Source organism: Rhipicephalus microplus, chromosome 5 (assembly GCF_043290135.1).
Source record: "Rhipicephalus microplus isolate Deutch F79 chromosome 5, USDA_Rmic, whole genome shotgun sequence".
NCBI lineage: Eukaryota > Metazoa > Arthropoda > Arachnida > Ixodida > Ixodidae > Rhipicephalus > Rhipicephalus microplus.
Window position 1 is genome coordinate 78240155 of NC_134704.1, and position 16976 is coordinate 78257130.

The 16976-nt window shown below is 45.4% G+C and overlaps 1 protein-coding gene across 2 annotated transcripts in view; it reads left to right on the forward strand.

Annotated features, from left to right (window-relative positions):
- qin (tudor domain-containing protein qin) overlaps positions 1-16976 on the forward strand; it is a 134682-nt gene that overhangs the window by 3807 nt on the left and 113899 nt on the right. Inside the window, exons 4-7 of one of the 2 annotated variants that reach the window (XM_075895705.1) lie at positions 1041-1126; positions 5945-6030; positions 6131-6192; positions 15729-15867. In XM_075895705.1, the coding sequence (XP_075751820.1) occupies positions 1041-1126; positions 5945-6030; positions 6131-6192; positions 15729-15867 (373 nt within the window). The remainder of the gene's footprint in view (positions 1-1040; positions 1127-5944; positions 6031-6130; positions 6193-15728; positions 15868-16976) is intronic. The other variant, XM_037425258.2, reaches the window with a different exon arrangement.

Consider the following 16976-nt stretch of genomic DNA (forward strand, 5'->3'; position numbering starts at 1 on the left):
ACTGAATTTTCAAAACGAATCGAGCGACAGTGACACCAAATGGTATACTACTTGAGTACTATTCGAATAGTTTTCAAATATTGATCAACCATTCTAAAAGAGCCTCACAATTTCATATCTTGAATAACCATTCATAACTTTAACAAAGGAACATTACGACTACTTTTGATCAATAAAATATACCACAGTTATGAAAACAGAGATAAGCATGTATTGTGCTACGAATAGTGCTATTTCACCTACAACTTCTTTTGAACAAAACTGAGAGATGAAAATAAAATTTTGAACTGGCACCTCAAATGTAGTTGAATATGTAATGGGAGGGATAACCCATTCATCACGGCATGTGCTTTTTGCCAAAAGCATCTAACCACCAGTGCAGAATATTGCACATGCAGGAACAATTTTCACAGATTCCAAACTTTCCTCCGTTGCTAATCATGTACACGTGTGCAGAAATTGCGCTTATGAAGCATAGTACAGGTGTGCTGCCTTTCCTCAGTTATTACAAAGTAAAGATAAGAATGGACTGATGCCAAGCACAATCCTCGAAAAGAGATTATAGATCCCCTCGCTGTATCAACGTTTCGTTCCTTTGGTATTTACCCATCAGTGCGCAATAGTAAGAGTCTTCGGTATTCCGGATATGCCCTATTTGATTCTTGTACCAATTCAAATAGCATTATTTGATTCGTTATTCAAAATTTTCTAATATTTGTATATTTTTACTAGTCTTTATCTATGTCCTGTAATCTGTTGAAACGTGAGAACAATCGTTCTACCTTGATTATTCTACCTTGACAGAAGAAATGGCTGTAAATGCAACTGTCACAGATATAGACGAGATGGGCTGTGAATTGACGCAAGCCTAGCACTATGTGCTGTTTTCTGTGTATGCATTCACTGTCATGAAAAAGAACTTTCCAGTATTTTGTAATAAGCTGCAGACATTTGTGGGTCCTTTGTTGAATAAAAGTTTTGACTCGTCCTGCTAGAAACTGATAAAAGAGTCATTGACTCTTTTTTATTTTCCTTCATAGCAGACTAGGACCAAACATGGAATTATTTAATCTAACAATGAAGAGTACCATTCAGAAAGAGGAGGCAGCTGCAAAGGGCCCTACTGGTAAGATCACCGCAACATTGATTGTTTACTGATTACTGGCTCAGGGATTCATTTAACCCTTTAATGCCAAGTGTCGCAAATTCGTGACATACCGAAAAACTTTGAGCAAGCAAGCCGCGAAATGCGTGCCACCGTTAATGCCGGCTCTCAAGTACTCATGGGGCATGTAGCTTTCCGCAAGAAAAATTAGCGCCATCTCGTCTAGGGTATCTTATGATTGAACCAAATGTTTTGTCGCTGATGGCGGAGAGTGCGAAGAGCGTGCAGCAGCTCTCAATGTTGAAAACTTGCTTTTGGGCGTGTTGGTGCCTTAGTTTGCTGAACGTTTCGTAACTGGTGCTGTACTAGGGACTGGAAGGAAAAGACAGGTGCCAATCTGTCTCTTTCCTCCCCTCTTTTTCATGTTTCTAGTTTTACAAGCTAGAGCTCTCACTTCGTTCTTTCTCACCTGGGTGATGCAAGTTCAATCTTCAATCATTTTCTTTTGTTTAGTGTGTAAGCAGCCAGGAGGTGGCACACAGCTTATTACATAGTTCTGAAGTCTGTTGTTCGTGGCAAGGTCCTCGCTTCTGTGGCATATGGAGAATTCGCGGCGTACATAAAAGTAAGTGTTAAAGTTGCATTTGAGGTAATTTAACTGCAGAATCATTTAGCGGTAGCTTTTTTGGAAAATAACAATTTTTATTTTGTTCCCGATTCAGGCATTAAAGGGTTAATATGACACACCTGACAGTGTTCTTCGTCAGCTTTTGTGTGTGACTCGACGTTATTTTGTGGTCAAATGAAGCACACCTTTTTAGCCAATGGTTCAAGAAGGGGATGAAAATTGTTCTTTATGTCCGCTAGTTTGTGCAGAAGGCATCACGGAGAACATATTTTGCAAATACTGCGATGCTGCTTGTTGCGCTAATGTTCTCTTTCAGCAAAAAGTTCCCGAGCCCCTGCCTGCGCCACAATCCTTTTCACACGCTCGGTAACGTAATCTTGCCAATGGGCAGTGTTATGTAGTACTGATGTCATCGATTGCTCCTTTGCGTTACGAGATAGTGCCAGGGCCCTGTTGTCCTGCAGTTTTGCCCACACTGTCCGCATCTTCATTTTCCTGTGCTGTTTTGTTAAAGCGGAGACTTACTGGCACAAGCGATGTCACAAGAATGAGGGCCTCTGAGATCAAGACTCTTGGCTTCACCATCAAGGAGGGGGCACTTATGCTGTGGCATATGCTTGGCTCACCTCCCACTTGCATCCTCATTCCATGCTTCCTTTCCGTCCTGCTGTGTTAGCACGCGGAGGGAAACCTTGCTGAGTCTTTACTGCTCGCCGATGACGTAATTGCCGACGTCTTGTTACACTGCTGAAGTGGGTGTAGTTGCAAAAAGGGGCTATGCCTACCCCTCTGGGCTGCCAAGAAGGGTGGGAAAGCCGAGCAAGAAACCAGTGGAAGCTGGTTGTCCTGTGCCCTCTAAATTCTTTATTGCAGCACTTATTTACGAAATTCTCGCTTCAGCGTGTTGACATCCTACAAGTGCGCACTTATCTCGCCCTCATAAATTTGGGGTCGCAAGGTTGTTTACGGGCCTTTTGTAGGCAACTTTTGCCTCACATTGACTTGCGTGTGCAGCTAGACATCCAGAAGTGGTTGTTAATAAGTTCCACATGCCTTGCACCTTTATTGGGTTATGGGCCTGGGTCCAAACCATTACGCTGTAATTTGACGTGTATGAAGTGCACGGAATGTTCATGGGTGCACCAGATTTTTAATCCTGTCTTCGGCGGTAGAGAGACGAGGCATTCTTTATGCCATTGTTTCTGCCTCAGCGCCATGAACCACTTCACAATTTATAGGTTATCGGTGAACTCATCATCTGCAAAAGCTCCCATAGATTACTGCGATTGCAAAACATAATGCTCTGGCTGATCACTTTTCATGATAATTTGCCAGTATTAAAATGTTTCCGGTCATGATGGCGGCAGATAAGCAGTAAATTTGGCTACTCATTAGTTTTAAATAGGCTTGGGTCAATATTGCAATGCTACAAATATTTGAACTAGTTCAGTATTCGAATTCGCTTTGATTCTGACTTGAGTTATTGAAAATTTTGAAGTATTTGAGATCAATAAATAGATGTATATTAGCCAATATATAGTCCCTGCAAAGGTTGTGGAGGTGTGCTAAGCCATGAAAGCGCCAGCACATACCCAGGAGAAATTCGGCTGCTGCGAAGCCCCACTGTAAGATTAAAGAACGTGCTACCCTCACATGGTTTCATCATTTTTCAAGTTCAAAAGGTTGTTATACAGGCTTATATGCTCAAAGTATAGTACATTTTAAAATGTAACATATTTTACAGGCTATCACTTGCATTCTCCCAAAAGTCAAATCCTGCTACTATTCAAAGTTGTTTCCACTTTCTTCGAGAAGAAAATTGCACCGGCTTTGTTTCAATTAAAAAAAATATTGCGTAGATTTGTTAGGTCATGACAAATATGCCCATTGTTCTTTAAATATGTGAGATATAGTATTCGAATTAGATTAGAACTTATTCAGCCAAAATCACTATTAGCTTCAAACCTCTAATCACTATTGGCACTAGCCCAGTTTTATATTATACCAAGGTCAGATCAGCATAGGCAGTCTTCTGTAGCGCCCCGCCGCGGTGGTCTAGTGGCTAAGGTACTCTGTTGCTGACCCGCATGTCGCGGGATCGAATCCCGGCTGCATTTCTAATGGAGGCGGAAATGTTGTAGGCCCGTGTACTCAGATTTGAGTGCATGTTAAAGAACCCCAGGTGGTCGAAATTTCTGGAGCCCTCCACTAAGGCGTCTCTCATAATCATATGGTGGTTTTGGGGCATTAAACCCCACACATCAATCAATTAGTGTTCTGTAGCTGTTAAAATAAGCCATTTCCCCCAATAGGCCTCGAGAGATGCCCCTGAAGAGATGTGTGTTGATTACCTCTTAGCATGTGCCATAGGATTTAGCGTCTATCCCCACTGCGCACTTGCTAGAGGTTGGAATGCTTTTATCTCTCTGGCAAGCACAAGATCTCATGCTGTTGAAACTACATAAATTTTAAAGACAATAGTCTTTCTTGGGGACCTTTGACGCAAAAATTTTGGTCAGTCGGTGTGCACATTTGTCTGTTTTTCCGCCCTTAACGGTAACTAATCACGGCACCAAAGTGGCCAAACGATACTCCAAACGGCCGACCCGATCCACAGCGCCCACTGATATTGCTAAAGGTTCAGCGTTCATACTTGTGTGATTGTCAATTAAAAAGCAATTATTGCACATATCTGAAGCACCATAACAACTCAATATTATGTATGTGTATTTTTTACTAGAAAAGGCATACTTGAGTCATTCTAAGGACCGTAGCGTTTATCACGCTGCGCTGACCATGCAACGCTTGCACTAAAGACAAGTGTTTCAGACGCTTTGCTAAGACGACACTGTGGTGGCACCTACCCGTCGCCTTGCGTTCTACACCTCATCAGCTCAGAGACGGGCGCACACGCTGCGCGCTTCGTTTTCCAGGATAACTGCCAGATAGCGCTCATGTCTCGCGTGTGACATGACTTGCGCTCGTTCGCCTCCACTGCACACTCGAGGCACCCTAACGCAGCACCTCCAGAATACCAGTCACCGATTTTCTTGCGCAGAACATCGAATGGATGTTTTGTTCACTCTCTCCAGATGCAAGACTATCGTCTTTCGACGACATTTGCAGTGTAACATGCACATACGGAGCCAATTTCTTTCCAGGGAGTTGTAGCACAAATATTGCAAAGTTCTAATGAAGGGAAGCATCCAAAAAGCACAATCACCTGTATATATGGTAGAAATATAAGGCAGTTTGGCTTTAGGGGAAACATGTCTTGAGACTTTCTTTATTAGTTGGGTTTTGTTGATGTTCAACAAACTTCTGCAGTTTCTTTCTGCGGATTCAAAATCTTCAAGTAAATTTTTATGACCTGCCTTAGACTGAAATATCTGCAAGTTCCGAGAGTGTATTTCTTATGGTGCTTTTGGCAGCTCTGCTTTGTCAAACACGAAAACGGTGTGTGCAGCAAGACTGCCAGAGCTGGTCTATCCGATTTATTTATTTATAATACCTCAATGATGCTAATACCTCGATGATGTATTAGCATGATGCTAATACCTCGATGATGCTAATTTAATTTTGTTAAATTTTGAATGCAAAGTAAGCTGATGCAGATATGGATAAAAAAAATTCGCTTCATAGACTGTATAATTATCAAGAATTATAATTTTCCAAACAACAATGCAAGCAATTGAATATCCTGATCTGCTACACCACTTTTCTGGCACTCTTGCTGCATATATGTGTTTGTGTGTGTGCGTGTGTGTGAAGCGCCATGTTTCCGATTAACGGCTGGTTCCTGATTTGGGTGCACGTTAAAGAACCCCAGGTGGTCAAAATTTCCGGAGCCCTCCACTACGGCGTCTCTCATAATCAAATGGTGGTTTTGGGACGTTAAACCCCACAAATCAATCAATCAATCAACGGCTGGTTCCTGGTGCACGACCCCGGGGCAAGTACTCGCGCTAGCTGGGGAACGAGGTGCGGAAGGGAGGGGACAGCTCAGGTTTAGAATCGGCAGAAAAACTATTTCTTTTTGTTTGCCCAACTATTAAAAAAAACACTTGAGACCCGTGTCTCTCCCTAAGGGAGCTGACTGCACAGTGAGAGTGGTATTTTGTTACTGCACATGTACTGTAGGAGATCGATAGGCTTTAAGCATTTTTATACGAGACATGGAGTTGTGCTTATGTTTTGCTTGTCTACTGCAGTTATCTGCGATGAATGTGGTAGCAGTCCAGCCACCTGCAGATGCGACACGTGTCCTTCAAACTTCTGCAAGCCCTGCTTTGACCAGGTAAGGGCGAAACAAAAAAAGCACATGAGCTCTCCACAAAATTTTTTCTTTGAAATATCTTTGCTGATCATGCAAATATGGTTTTGCATTTCTTTTGCAGCTCCACAGAATTGCAAAAACAATGCGCAAGCATCAGCCCAGAAGCTTGAGTGCACCATCAATGTGAGTGCAGTTTTCTCAATTCAAAGCCTATCAGTCAATCTAATCCAGATTTCCTTTGAAAATTTTTATAAATTTGGGCCAACTGTGCTTTTGCAAGTGTTGAATTAAGGCTTATGCAATGTAAATTTTGTTTGCGGTAATACTAAGAGCTTTGAGAGGTAGGGCATTACGAGATATAGCGAAAAAGAAAAAGCATATGAGAAAGAAATTGCGATGTTGCTAGCGGCATTACGTCTGCCTCGGTGGATTAGTGGCTCGGGTGCTCAGCTGATGACCCGAAGGACGCAGGTTCCATCCCGGCTGCATTTCGATGCAGGCGAAGTGGTAGAGGGCTGTGTACTGTGCAATGTTAGTGCAAGTTAAAGAACACCAGATGGTCAGAACTTTCAGAGCCCTCCACTCCAGCGTCTCGCTCATAATCGTATCGTGGTTTTGACACGTAAAACCCCACATATTAAAAAAAAAAACGAGAAAAAAAAAAAGAATTACTACCTGCATTATTGTCTTGTGTCAGCAGAAAGTGTCTTGTGTCAGCAGAAAGTGTCTTGTGTCAGCAGAAAGTGTTTTGTGTCAGCAGAAAGTGTCCTGTGCAGGAGGAGTGTACTTGCTGCGAGAAAGCTTAAAGCTTATTCACACTTGCTACTAGCACTTGTCCCACGATCGTTTGTGACTGGTGACCGAAAAGGGATTCGGGGGTCGCCAGTGTTCATACCTGCGTGTGCGATCAATGCCCATCGTAGCACTGAATTTTGTGTCTCTTTACACTTCATCTCGTTCCTGCACATCTGATTGGTTCAGAAGCTTGACTGCATTTGAACAAGTGGAAAATTGAGCAGCGCATACCTGCCATGTCTCTCTGATAGTCCTGGAGACACCCGTATTTTCACCGTTTCTTCCATTTGTACGGTTGTTGTGGAAAATCTCCCGGAAATCGAAATTTTTCGTGCGTGATCTGGCCGCATTGACAGAAATGCAGGTCAGTCCGCTCCAGGCTTTTAGCGGACTCACCTCATTTTATTATAAACGAATTTAGGGAGTGTTCATCTAAACGCACAGTAGTCTCAGTGATACGAATTCGTGAAATTACCCAGCCGAATTCCACTGTGTTCATTGGGCCACAATTCGAATTTTCCCAACACTTTTCTAAATCGCGGCGTGTGATATGGACTTTAGTACCGAAACCATTGAACAAAGGCCGATCGAGAGCAGCGTGTGCTCGAAGCTTCAGAAGTACGCGTGGGACCAGTGCACTCCTCACCGTCTTCGACAGTGTGTGTGGTTGCCACCGCGATCGTTCTTGACACGATCATGTATGGCGACGTCGTTACTGACAGTTCTCTGAAAGTGTGTGGGCGTTCAACGCTCGACTAGTCAAAGCAATGCTGCTTTCCGCAAACTCTGTAGACAAGACCGCGGCAGATGTGATCATAGCATAAAACAACTTAGTTTTGAAGGCGCTTGCACTGCCAACACACGCGGATTGATATTGGAACTACAGTTTGCTGCAACCTCTTCGCTCAACACCGCGTTTGCGGCGACGCGATAGGGATCTACGGGCTCCGAGGGCAAGGGGCTAATGCAGAAGTAGATTAAATGCAGTAAAGACGTAAAAAAAAAAGGCTAGAATCGTTTGGGCGTTCCTGTCCAAAGAATATAAAAGCGAGCAAAGCCAGAGCTTTGAGCCGCGCTTTCACGGCAGCCAGCTACGCCGTCCTGTCCGTCCTTGTCTCCCAGAAAAACATACGTGAGTTGCTTTGACGGAAATAGATTTTGCTAGTTGTTTTGAGTGAGTGAGTGAGTAAAAACTTTATTGAACATGTCCGGTGTCATTGAGCGGGGTGGGGCTACAAGCACCCCGGCCTAGGTGACAGCCTCGAGTCCTTGGTCCCGGGCGGCATCCTGGGCTTGCCGGACGGCCCACAGTTGATCGGCAAGGTCGTGGCTGAGCAGAGCCGCATCCCATCGCGCCTCGCGGTTCGAGACTGCCATGTCTACCGGGTTCGTAGGGGACTGCTGCGCGTTACCGCTACACTTCCACAGCATGTGCTGCAGCGTTGCCTTGGCTCCGCACGCCTTACACGCGTCGGACGTATAAATGCCTGGGTAGCAGAGGCGAAGGATCACCGGATTCGGGTACGTGTGTGTCTGTAGTGTTCTCCAGACAACCTGCTGTTTCTTGTTTAGTTTGGCGTGGGGTGGTGGATATTTGCATCTGTTGAGTCTGTAGTGTTGCGTGATGTCTCTGAAAGTGGTCATGCGATCCCCCCACGTCCATTCCCGCATCGCTGTCGAAGTGTGCGAGACATCGGGACTATCGGTAGGCGTCGCAGCTCGGCGTGTAAGTCCTCGAGCCGCGGCATGGGCAGTCGCGTTGCCCGCAAGCGGAGGGTCCGTGTGGGCGGGGGTCCATACGAGGAAACTGTCGTTCTTGCGGCAGATGTTGCGTTCGTGAATTTGGAGAATGCGGGTCGCTTCGCGGGAGATCCGGCCGCTGGCGTAGTTGCGTATCGCCGCCTGCGAGTCGCCTATTATCACCTCGGCGTCCGTGGTGGCTATCGCGAGGGCTATGGCAGCTTCTTGGGCCGCCTCCGTCTCTTCCGTGCCTATCGTCGCACTCGTGACGCAAGTTCCTACATGATCCGTGATCGCGACCGCGAAGCCGCGGTGGCAGTCGTAACGGGCCGCGTCCACGTAAACTGTGTCTTTGCTATTGCCGAATTTCTTTTCAAGGTCTTGGGCGCGCCTGTTGCGCCGACCGATGTGATGTGTCGGGTGCATGTTCTTAGGCAACGGCATAACGACGATGCGCTCGCGAATACGTCTGGGTATCCCGACCTTTTCGCCGCGCTGCGTATGGTAGTTGATACCCAGTGTCTCGAGGATGTGTCGACCAGTTCTGGTCTTCGCCAGACGTTCGTACTGGGCGATGTTGTGTGCTTCGATTATCTCATCTAGAGTATTGTGCAACCCCAGCTCGAGAAATTTTTCCGAGCTGGTATTGGCCGGTAATCCGATTGCGCGTTTGTACGCCTTGCGGATGAGACAATCTAGTTTGGTGCGTTCAGTCACCTGCCACTTGAGGTAGGAGGCGACGTACGTTATATGGTTCATAGCGAAAGCATGTACCAGGCGAATGGTATTGCTTTCCTTCATTCCGCTATGCCGATTTGTTATTCGTTTCAGCAACCGGATTGTTTCATTGACCGCGCCCTCTAGTCTGCGAACGGTTTCGTCGTTGTGGCCGTTGGCGGACAGGCGCAAGCCCAGTACCCTAATGGTGTTAACTTGTGGGATGACAGCGCTGTCTGATGTGCGTACATTAATTTCTCTATATGCGCACTCGAATGCGTAATCGGCGTTCTTGGGTTTACGGCCCCTGCGCGATGGTCTATAGAGCAGGAGCTCCGATTTAGCGGCGGAACATTCGAGGCCAGTGTCGCGAAGGTAGTCCTGCACCACGTCGACGGCTTCCTGCAGCGTTTGCTCTACGTGGCCGTCATTTCCCTCGGCAACCCAGAGGGTGATATCATCGGCGTACAAGCTATGGTGGAGGCCTTCTTAGCGAGTTTTCGTGGTAATCCGACAAGCACGAGGTTAAAGAGCATGGGCGAGATTACAGAGCCCTGCGGTGTGCCCGTACAACCCATGTATATGTCCTGCGATTCTAAACCGCTGATCGCTAATCGGGCCCGGCGGCCCGTAAGAAAATCTCGTACGTAGTGGTACGTTCTCTCGCCCAGTCCCAACGCTCGTATACTTTCAAGTATCGCAGCATGGCTAACGTTGTCGAACGCCTTTTTGAGGCCGAGCCCGAGTATCGCTTTGGTGGATCGTGTGGGATTGTCTACGATATCGTGCTTGAGTTGAAGCATAACGTCCTGCGTGGAAAGGTTATGACGGAACCCCAGCATCGTTGACGCGAAATTTGGGAGTATTTTGTGCTCCCCTTTGAGACTCTCACCTTAGTGGGAAACCTAGTTCGTGTGTTCAGCACTCCGAGTCATTATAAGATCGCAACGCCGATGTTGGCATTTTCAATTGGACTCCCCCCTTCCTCTTGTCTCTTGTTGTTGCTCAATGTCTTTTGTTCTTGTTTGTTTTTTTCGTGCCAAAACACTGGGGAAATAATCGAGTGTGTCAAACAACCCCTCTCTCCATTCTGTTGCGGAAATCTTACGATTTCAGTATCCTTGAACTTGGCAGGTATGCAGTGTGCGAATGAGCCAAAGCAGTTGATTAGATCAAAATGATCATTTGTGAATGCTTGCTTTGCGGCGTTGTTGAGCGAAGTTGCAGGGGACTCAGACGTTTATTTTGAAACTTTCCTCCTGACGCATGTCGTTAAGGACATCAGTGTAGCTTAAAAAGAACACAGTGGGGCTGGCATTCCCTGCCCTTTAAGGTTTTCCTGCTATGTGTGAGCTGCGTGTCAGGTTGTAATCAATATAAGTTTGTTCGCGACGCTTAACAGGCATGTGCTTTGAGCACATATTAAAAAAAAAGTATGTATGCGTTGCCTTTACCCCTGCATCCCTTTTCCCTGTTAGGGAACACTCCCAAATCTTAATATTTACGACTTGGCAGGTTGCATTGAAAGTTAACCTTTGTGCATCTGCAATAAGGCGTCGCATACTGTGTTGCTACAGGTTTCTGTGTATTCTCACAGCCACTGCATAGGTATACCTCTGTTATACAGCTAGATTAATAACCACTTGTTTTCGGTGGTGTGTCATTTTAATTATTCAATTTGCTTGGCATGTGGGGGTGTGAAATGTCGTCACAAGACAATTTCTTCAATTGGACATGATCAGCATTGTAGCTGTCCAGGCTTGAATGTGCCTTGGAAACGACTGCGATTTCTATGTAACAGTGCCAAACATGTGACAGAGCTAAGCTGAAACACAGTACAGGGTTTACATCTTAATTATTCAGCCTACGGAGTGTATTGTTAGATGTGTATATACAGTGTAGACCGCTTATAATGTAAGTCACGGGAGTTGTAAAAATCCGCGCTGTAAGCGGTACTGCGTTATAACCAAAGCATGATTTTTTCGGCCTTTGCCTATGTCAAAAGGGCAACCCACCTTTCAAAAGCAATTTACTATACTTTTCACTCGCAGACACATTCAACACAATCACAACACCGCACAGAAACAAAGTTTTCAAGTCCGGCATCAGCGGAAGAACGCCGTTATTTTCGTCCGGCGATGCTTGCGAACAGCGCTGCGAACAATTTCGTCCTCCACAAAGCTTAAGCATTGAAGCGATTTCTCGCTCAAACTGTTTTTCGCGCAGTATGTTTTCACTTTAGCGAGGTATTCCAATGCGTCTTTGCACGGGAAATCTGGTTCTGGCGGCGGGTTGACATCGTCTTCGCCGTCCGACTCGTCGTCCGTTGCAACCTCCGCACTACCGCGCACCGCTGCGACGATCGCGTCATCTGTGCTCGCTTCCTCGCAGACGGAAAGCTCCTACTCCCCGGCATCGACAAATTCTTGGAAAGTGTCGGTGGCGGTTACAATGTTGCTGTTAACGAGGCAGGACCACACGTAGTCGGTGTTGAGGGTCTCATCGGCGAGCGACGTGTCGCTCTGCTCATCGTCTTCCAGAGCCTCTGCATTGCGCACGAAGCCTACCCTCTTGAAACGCTTATGGTATCGGCCTTTACCTGCCACCATGAAGTGACCACCATGTCAATTGCGCCTCTTAAGTTCACTTTAAGAGGCTGCTGCTGCTGCATGCTCAGCAAAACTCTCTCACAAATGCGCTTTTTGTACAGCGCCTTTACGGTTGCGATGACACCCTGGTCGAGAGGTTGACTTTTTGCTGTAGTGTTGGAACCACCTGAACAGCGCTGCGTCCACGTCTTCGTATTTCGACGTACGTACTCTCTTCCGTGACAGCGAAGACGAATCTTGCTGCAGTTGCTGCCGCAGTTTGTCTTTGTTTTTGTTGATGGTTGACACGGTCGTGTCAGAAACATTGTATTTCGCCGCCACCGACGCCTTCTTCAGGCCACTCTCAATGTCCCTTATGACGCATTCCTTAATCTCCAGCGATAAGGCACGGCGTATTTTCACACTGCTTGAAGACGCCGCCGACACCATGGCGACAGGAGCAACGCAACACACGTGCTCTGGGCTCTTAGACGGCAACGACACGGCGAAGCGCACACAGCAAATCGAAAGAGGCAAAAGGAGGAGGTTGAGAAAAAAAAAAAAAAGCGTGCTACCGCTTCTCTCCCCCACTCTGCGCAGCGTGCACCCGGATTGGACGCTGCCACGGTCGCCACGGTGACGAAAACACTCTCCCTCCTTCCAAGGTCTCCCCGACTCCCTCCCTACTGCGCCCTCTCTTCTCCTCCGCAATGTTTGACTTTTCGCGGCGGTCTCACACTCCCAATTTTCCGGCGCGCCGGGAACGCTGCCGGGAAACCGTGCCGACCGTCTCCGTTCGCCGATTTTATGGTCGCGCGCCTAAAAACTCCGCGCTATAACCGGTATTCTCCTTCGTGCGCCTACGCAATAAACGGTCGGCCTATACATTGAGTTCTATGGGCGACATATCGGTGGTCAAAAAAACTTACCTTATAACCGGTCTCGCGCAAAAAGCGGTTACGTTTCGAGTGGTCTGCACTGTACACCTACTATTTGGACTTCATTGGTTTCAAGAACATTGGAATATCTGGCTTCAACATTGTATGCTAGTCATGCATTGAATGTGTATTTTCAAACATAGCTTGACATTTTCAAATGGTTGCAATTTAGGTGTTAAAGTAGGTGTAGTAAAAAGGCACAAAATTGGAAAACTTGTATGCATGTAATTTGGCTCTTAGTTCCTACGCGTTCATATCCCTGATGCATCATGTCAGCTAACATTGTGTACAGATTTTAGTCGATTAAGCTGATATAAAAGAGAGAACAAAACTGCTGAAGCCACCACAGCAAAATAATTAAGCGGGGACACGGGTCTTAGAAGGCCAAAAATCGCAAAAATATCGACTTTTTGAAGCTGACATTTTTGAAATCTGCGCCTATTTTTGCACTTATCTAAGAAGTTTCTAGCTTCTCGCGTCATTATGTCTGGCGCAAAATCAAATTATAACATTCCTGTGTGATGAATGTGAGCGCAAATCGACGCTAAAATTGCGCTTTTTTCGCGCCAAGCTGTTGCCGTTACAGACGAGCTATCGTGTTCATCTTGGTCTCGTTTGGAAGGGTCGTTCTTAATCTTCAATTTCTCGCTACGGCTGGCTCACCTTGCTCATTGGTTTTTTAGCAAAAATGCGTCATCGAGAAGCACTAGCGCGCGATTCAATTGGCTGCTTGGGGCACGTGACCAAATTTAGGAATCCGATTTAGGAATCCTTTCGGATTCCAAATTTAGGAATCCTTTTGGCGTCTGCTTCACCATCGTGACGCGCACAGACATGCGCTCAGTAAAGAAGTTCCGTGCTACAGTAATTTGTGAAGCGGGTGTGGCGGTGATTCGTTCGCTGTGAAGTTCAGAAAGATCCCCGCTATGGCTCAGGACAACGAGGATAACGAACTCGATGCGGTCAAGGGCGGTCGCCGAGTCACCGGTATAGGCCTAACTCACGTACGAGCCCATTGGTTGCCGACAATGTTACTGAGAACGGCTGTGTTTTGCAGCCTCATACAGACATGCGCCCAGTAAAGAAGTTCCGTGCTACAGTAATTTGTGAAGCGGGTGTGGCGGTGGTTCGTTCGCTGTGAAGTTCAGAAAGATCCCCGCTATGGCTCAGGACAACGAAGATAACGAACTCGATGCGGTCAAGGGCGGTCGCCGAGTCACCGGTATAGGCCTAACTCACGTACGAGCCCGTTGGTTGCCGACAACGTTACTGAGAACGGCTGTGTTTTGCAGCCTCATCAGTTGGAGAACGGCAAGTAAAAAGCAGAAGTGAAGCTACCAGAGATATCAATTTTTGTAGTGACGGAACGGAAGTGCAGTCTTATCGCTAAACCCGCTGATGTTGTGGTTCCCCCCGCCTGACGAAAGGACCTTGAACTGCGCGACGGGTCGTCAGAGTGGAGTACGCCGCGCGTCGACCAACAACAGAAAGTCAATCCGTTCGCAGTGAATATGCTCGCGGCCCTCGCAATGGAGGCTACTGGCAACAGGTAGACTGCTTTTAACGATATGTTCGCAACGTTGTCGCGATCTCCGCTCGAAAATGCGGCAGTCTTACGTGAAAAGGAAACTAACACCTCGGCACTCATGTAGCCTCAAAATTGATGTGCAAGGGAGCAACTTCGGTTCGCGACACTTATGGGTAACGTATTCTGGACAAGCCGGAAAACATCGCCGCGTTAATCGACGGATCGTGGATGACGCACACACATTTGTCGCACATCGCCGTCAGTACAGTCACCGAACTGATAAGCGGCCTCCCGGCAGATGAGCACACAGCGACAACTTGCCACAGGACTACAAGAAATGACACGCTCGTACAAACAATCAGTCCTATTACATCCCCGGTGCATATTAACTGACTAAAAGTATGTGTGCCATGATATTTTTTCCTCGGAACGGCGAAATTGAGTTTTAACAGCATTATTCTCGAAGCACAGATTTTGACCACTTTCTTTTGCTTGTTCGGTAAAAGTGGACCTAGGGCAGCCAGAGCTGTAATTGTTTTTGCACAATGTAGCTAAATGTGCGCAAAAAACAATGCTGGGAGCCTATTCTTATTGGGCAGCTTCATTTTTTTATTTTATTATAAAAATTTCTATATTTGGTCACATGCAGTGAACTTTACTGTGCTGTAATTTGAGAAGTACTCGTTCAATTTTCGATCAGCTTGCAGCATTGCACTCCTTAGGCTTTCTAGCATTCATTTATATGTGAATGGCTATGTAATTATAAGTGCATACATTTTTACAGTTAAAAATGTTAAAATTCTTTGTTTTCTTCATTTTCTCAAAATGGCAATTTTGTACACCCTGCATGAAAATTACTGCAATATATCTGAAAGTATTACAGATAGCAGAATATTTTATTTTGCAGCATGAAGCTATATGTTTGGAGCACACAACATAGGAAGCAGATTTTGATTTCTCTTTATGCAAGTTTTTCAAACTAGTCTGTGTGACCACACAATGGCCACATTCAGGGCTGTGAAGTTTAGTGTACTGTAAAGTAAGAAATAATGACCCATTCAAAAAAGTGCTTCATATTTTGCATGTCTTATCCTTTCTACTGTCAACCTCTATGTTATTTATAAATTTTTGACAGGTGGTTATTTTTCTATTATGGTAAGAACAATAGAAATTGTTATCATGATTATTTAATTAACTAATGAAGCTACAGAAAAAATAACTACATTTTTAGAATCCGGAGTACAAACTAAGTAAGCATGCCAACTTTTGTCACACTTGGTTCAAAAATAAATGAGAGAGCCCTAAGAACCATGTCCCCTCTTAAGAGTTGTTTGGGCTAATTTGATAGCAGTACCATTGTAAAAAAAAGGGGGCTTAACATTGTCATTGTTTTGAACCTCTCGTATCCTCTAGTGCTATGGAGTATGCCCTGTGTGGTGTGCACAAGCGCCTGCGGGAATTTTATTGCACCGTTGATGGTGAGTTCATCTGCACCTTCTGTGTTGTCGTGGGCGAGCACAAGAACCATGATGCAATACCTGCAGCAGAGCAAGTGAGCTTTTTCTCTGTTTGACTTGATTTCAAAAAATAGCGCGAAGGAGCAGTCATTGCAATTGCAAGAGAAAAAAAGAGTGTACAGAAAAAGCATCTATGCATGCGCAAATGTTTGAGCCGTTCAGATGCTCCAATAAATGTTGCTGGATTAAAATTTGCTTCGACACAAATTTAAATTATTACAATTTCAATGTTTTCAGAATGAATGGATATGAACACGTTAAACCACCTGTAGTTCATTTAGTAAAGATGGTTTCACTGCATTGTAGAGGTGCTATGCTATGAAAACATGTATCCAGGCAAAATTGGCACTTTCAAGAAGTCCTATTTGGAAATCGATTAAACAAACTTACCATCATATTCATAAATCATGTTTGAGGTTTAACAGCATGTCATTCAGGTCTATATGCTGCAACTTTAGTAATTTTTAAAGCATAATATATTTCACCAGTTATCACTTGCATATTACTAAAATTCAAATCCTGTTACTATTTCACAGCTGCTTCCACTTCACTTGAACAAAAAAGAATGACATTTGTACATGTGTTGCTGCAATCAAAAAATATATTGTGCTGGTTAGTTGGGTCATGAGCGCCGTGTTTGTGTCTTCTCATCTCCATCCTGTTCCAGTGCTGTTACTCCTTTTTTTGTCAGTATGTACCAACCAGCCCATTTTAAGACGCTAATGGGTCATAAGTTCTTTTTACAATGTGACATATGCCATTTGAAATACAGTGGGCTCCCAATAAACAAAACTCGCTTAAACGAAAATGCCTCATTAATGGAACTAAACGGGCTCATATGGCTGGATTTATATGTGTTGCGCAGTAAAATTCATCGGTTAATCGATACAGTGCTTATTGGTCACCAAGGTTAAATGGCACAAACTCTAAACACAGCATAGACTCGCTCATGCCAAAGGTAGTCTCACAACCATGGCAACACCTTGAGATCGAGACAAGCCAATCCAGTAGCCATTCTCGCTTGTGGCTGTGGGAGCGAAGTAGGCGAGTCAGTTGTGCGTTAGGCCTATTTGTACGGCAAAGTGCAGTGGATCACGATGTTATTTCAGCCTGATGGAAAGGAAGCGGCCGCACCATACACTCT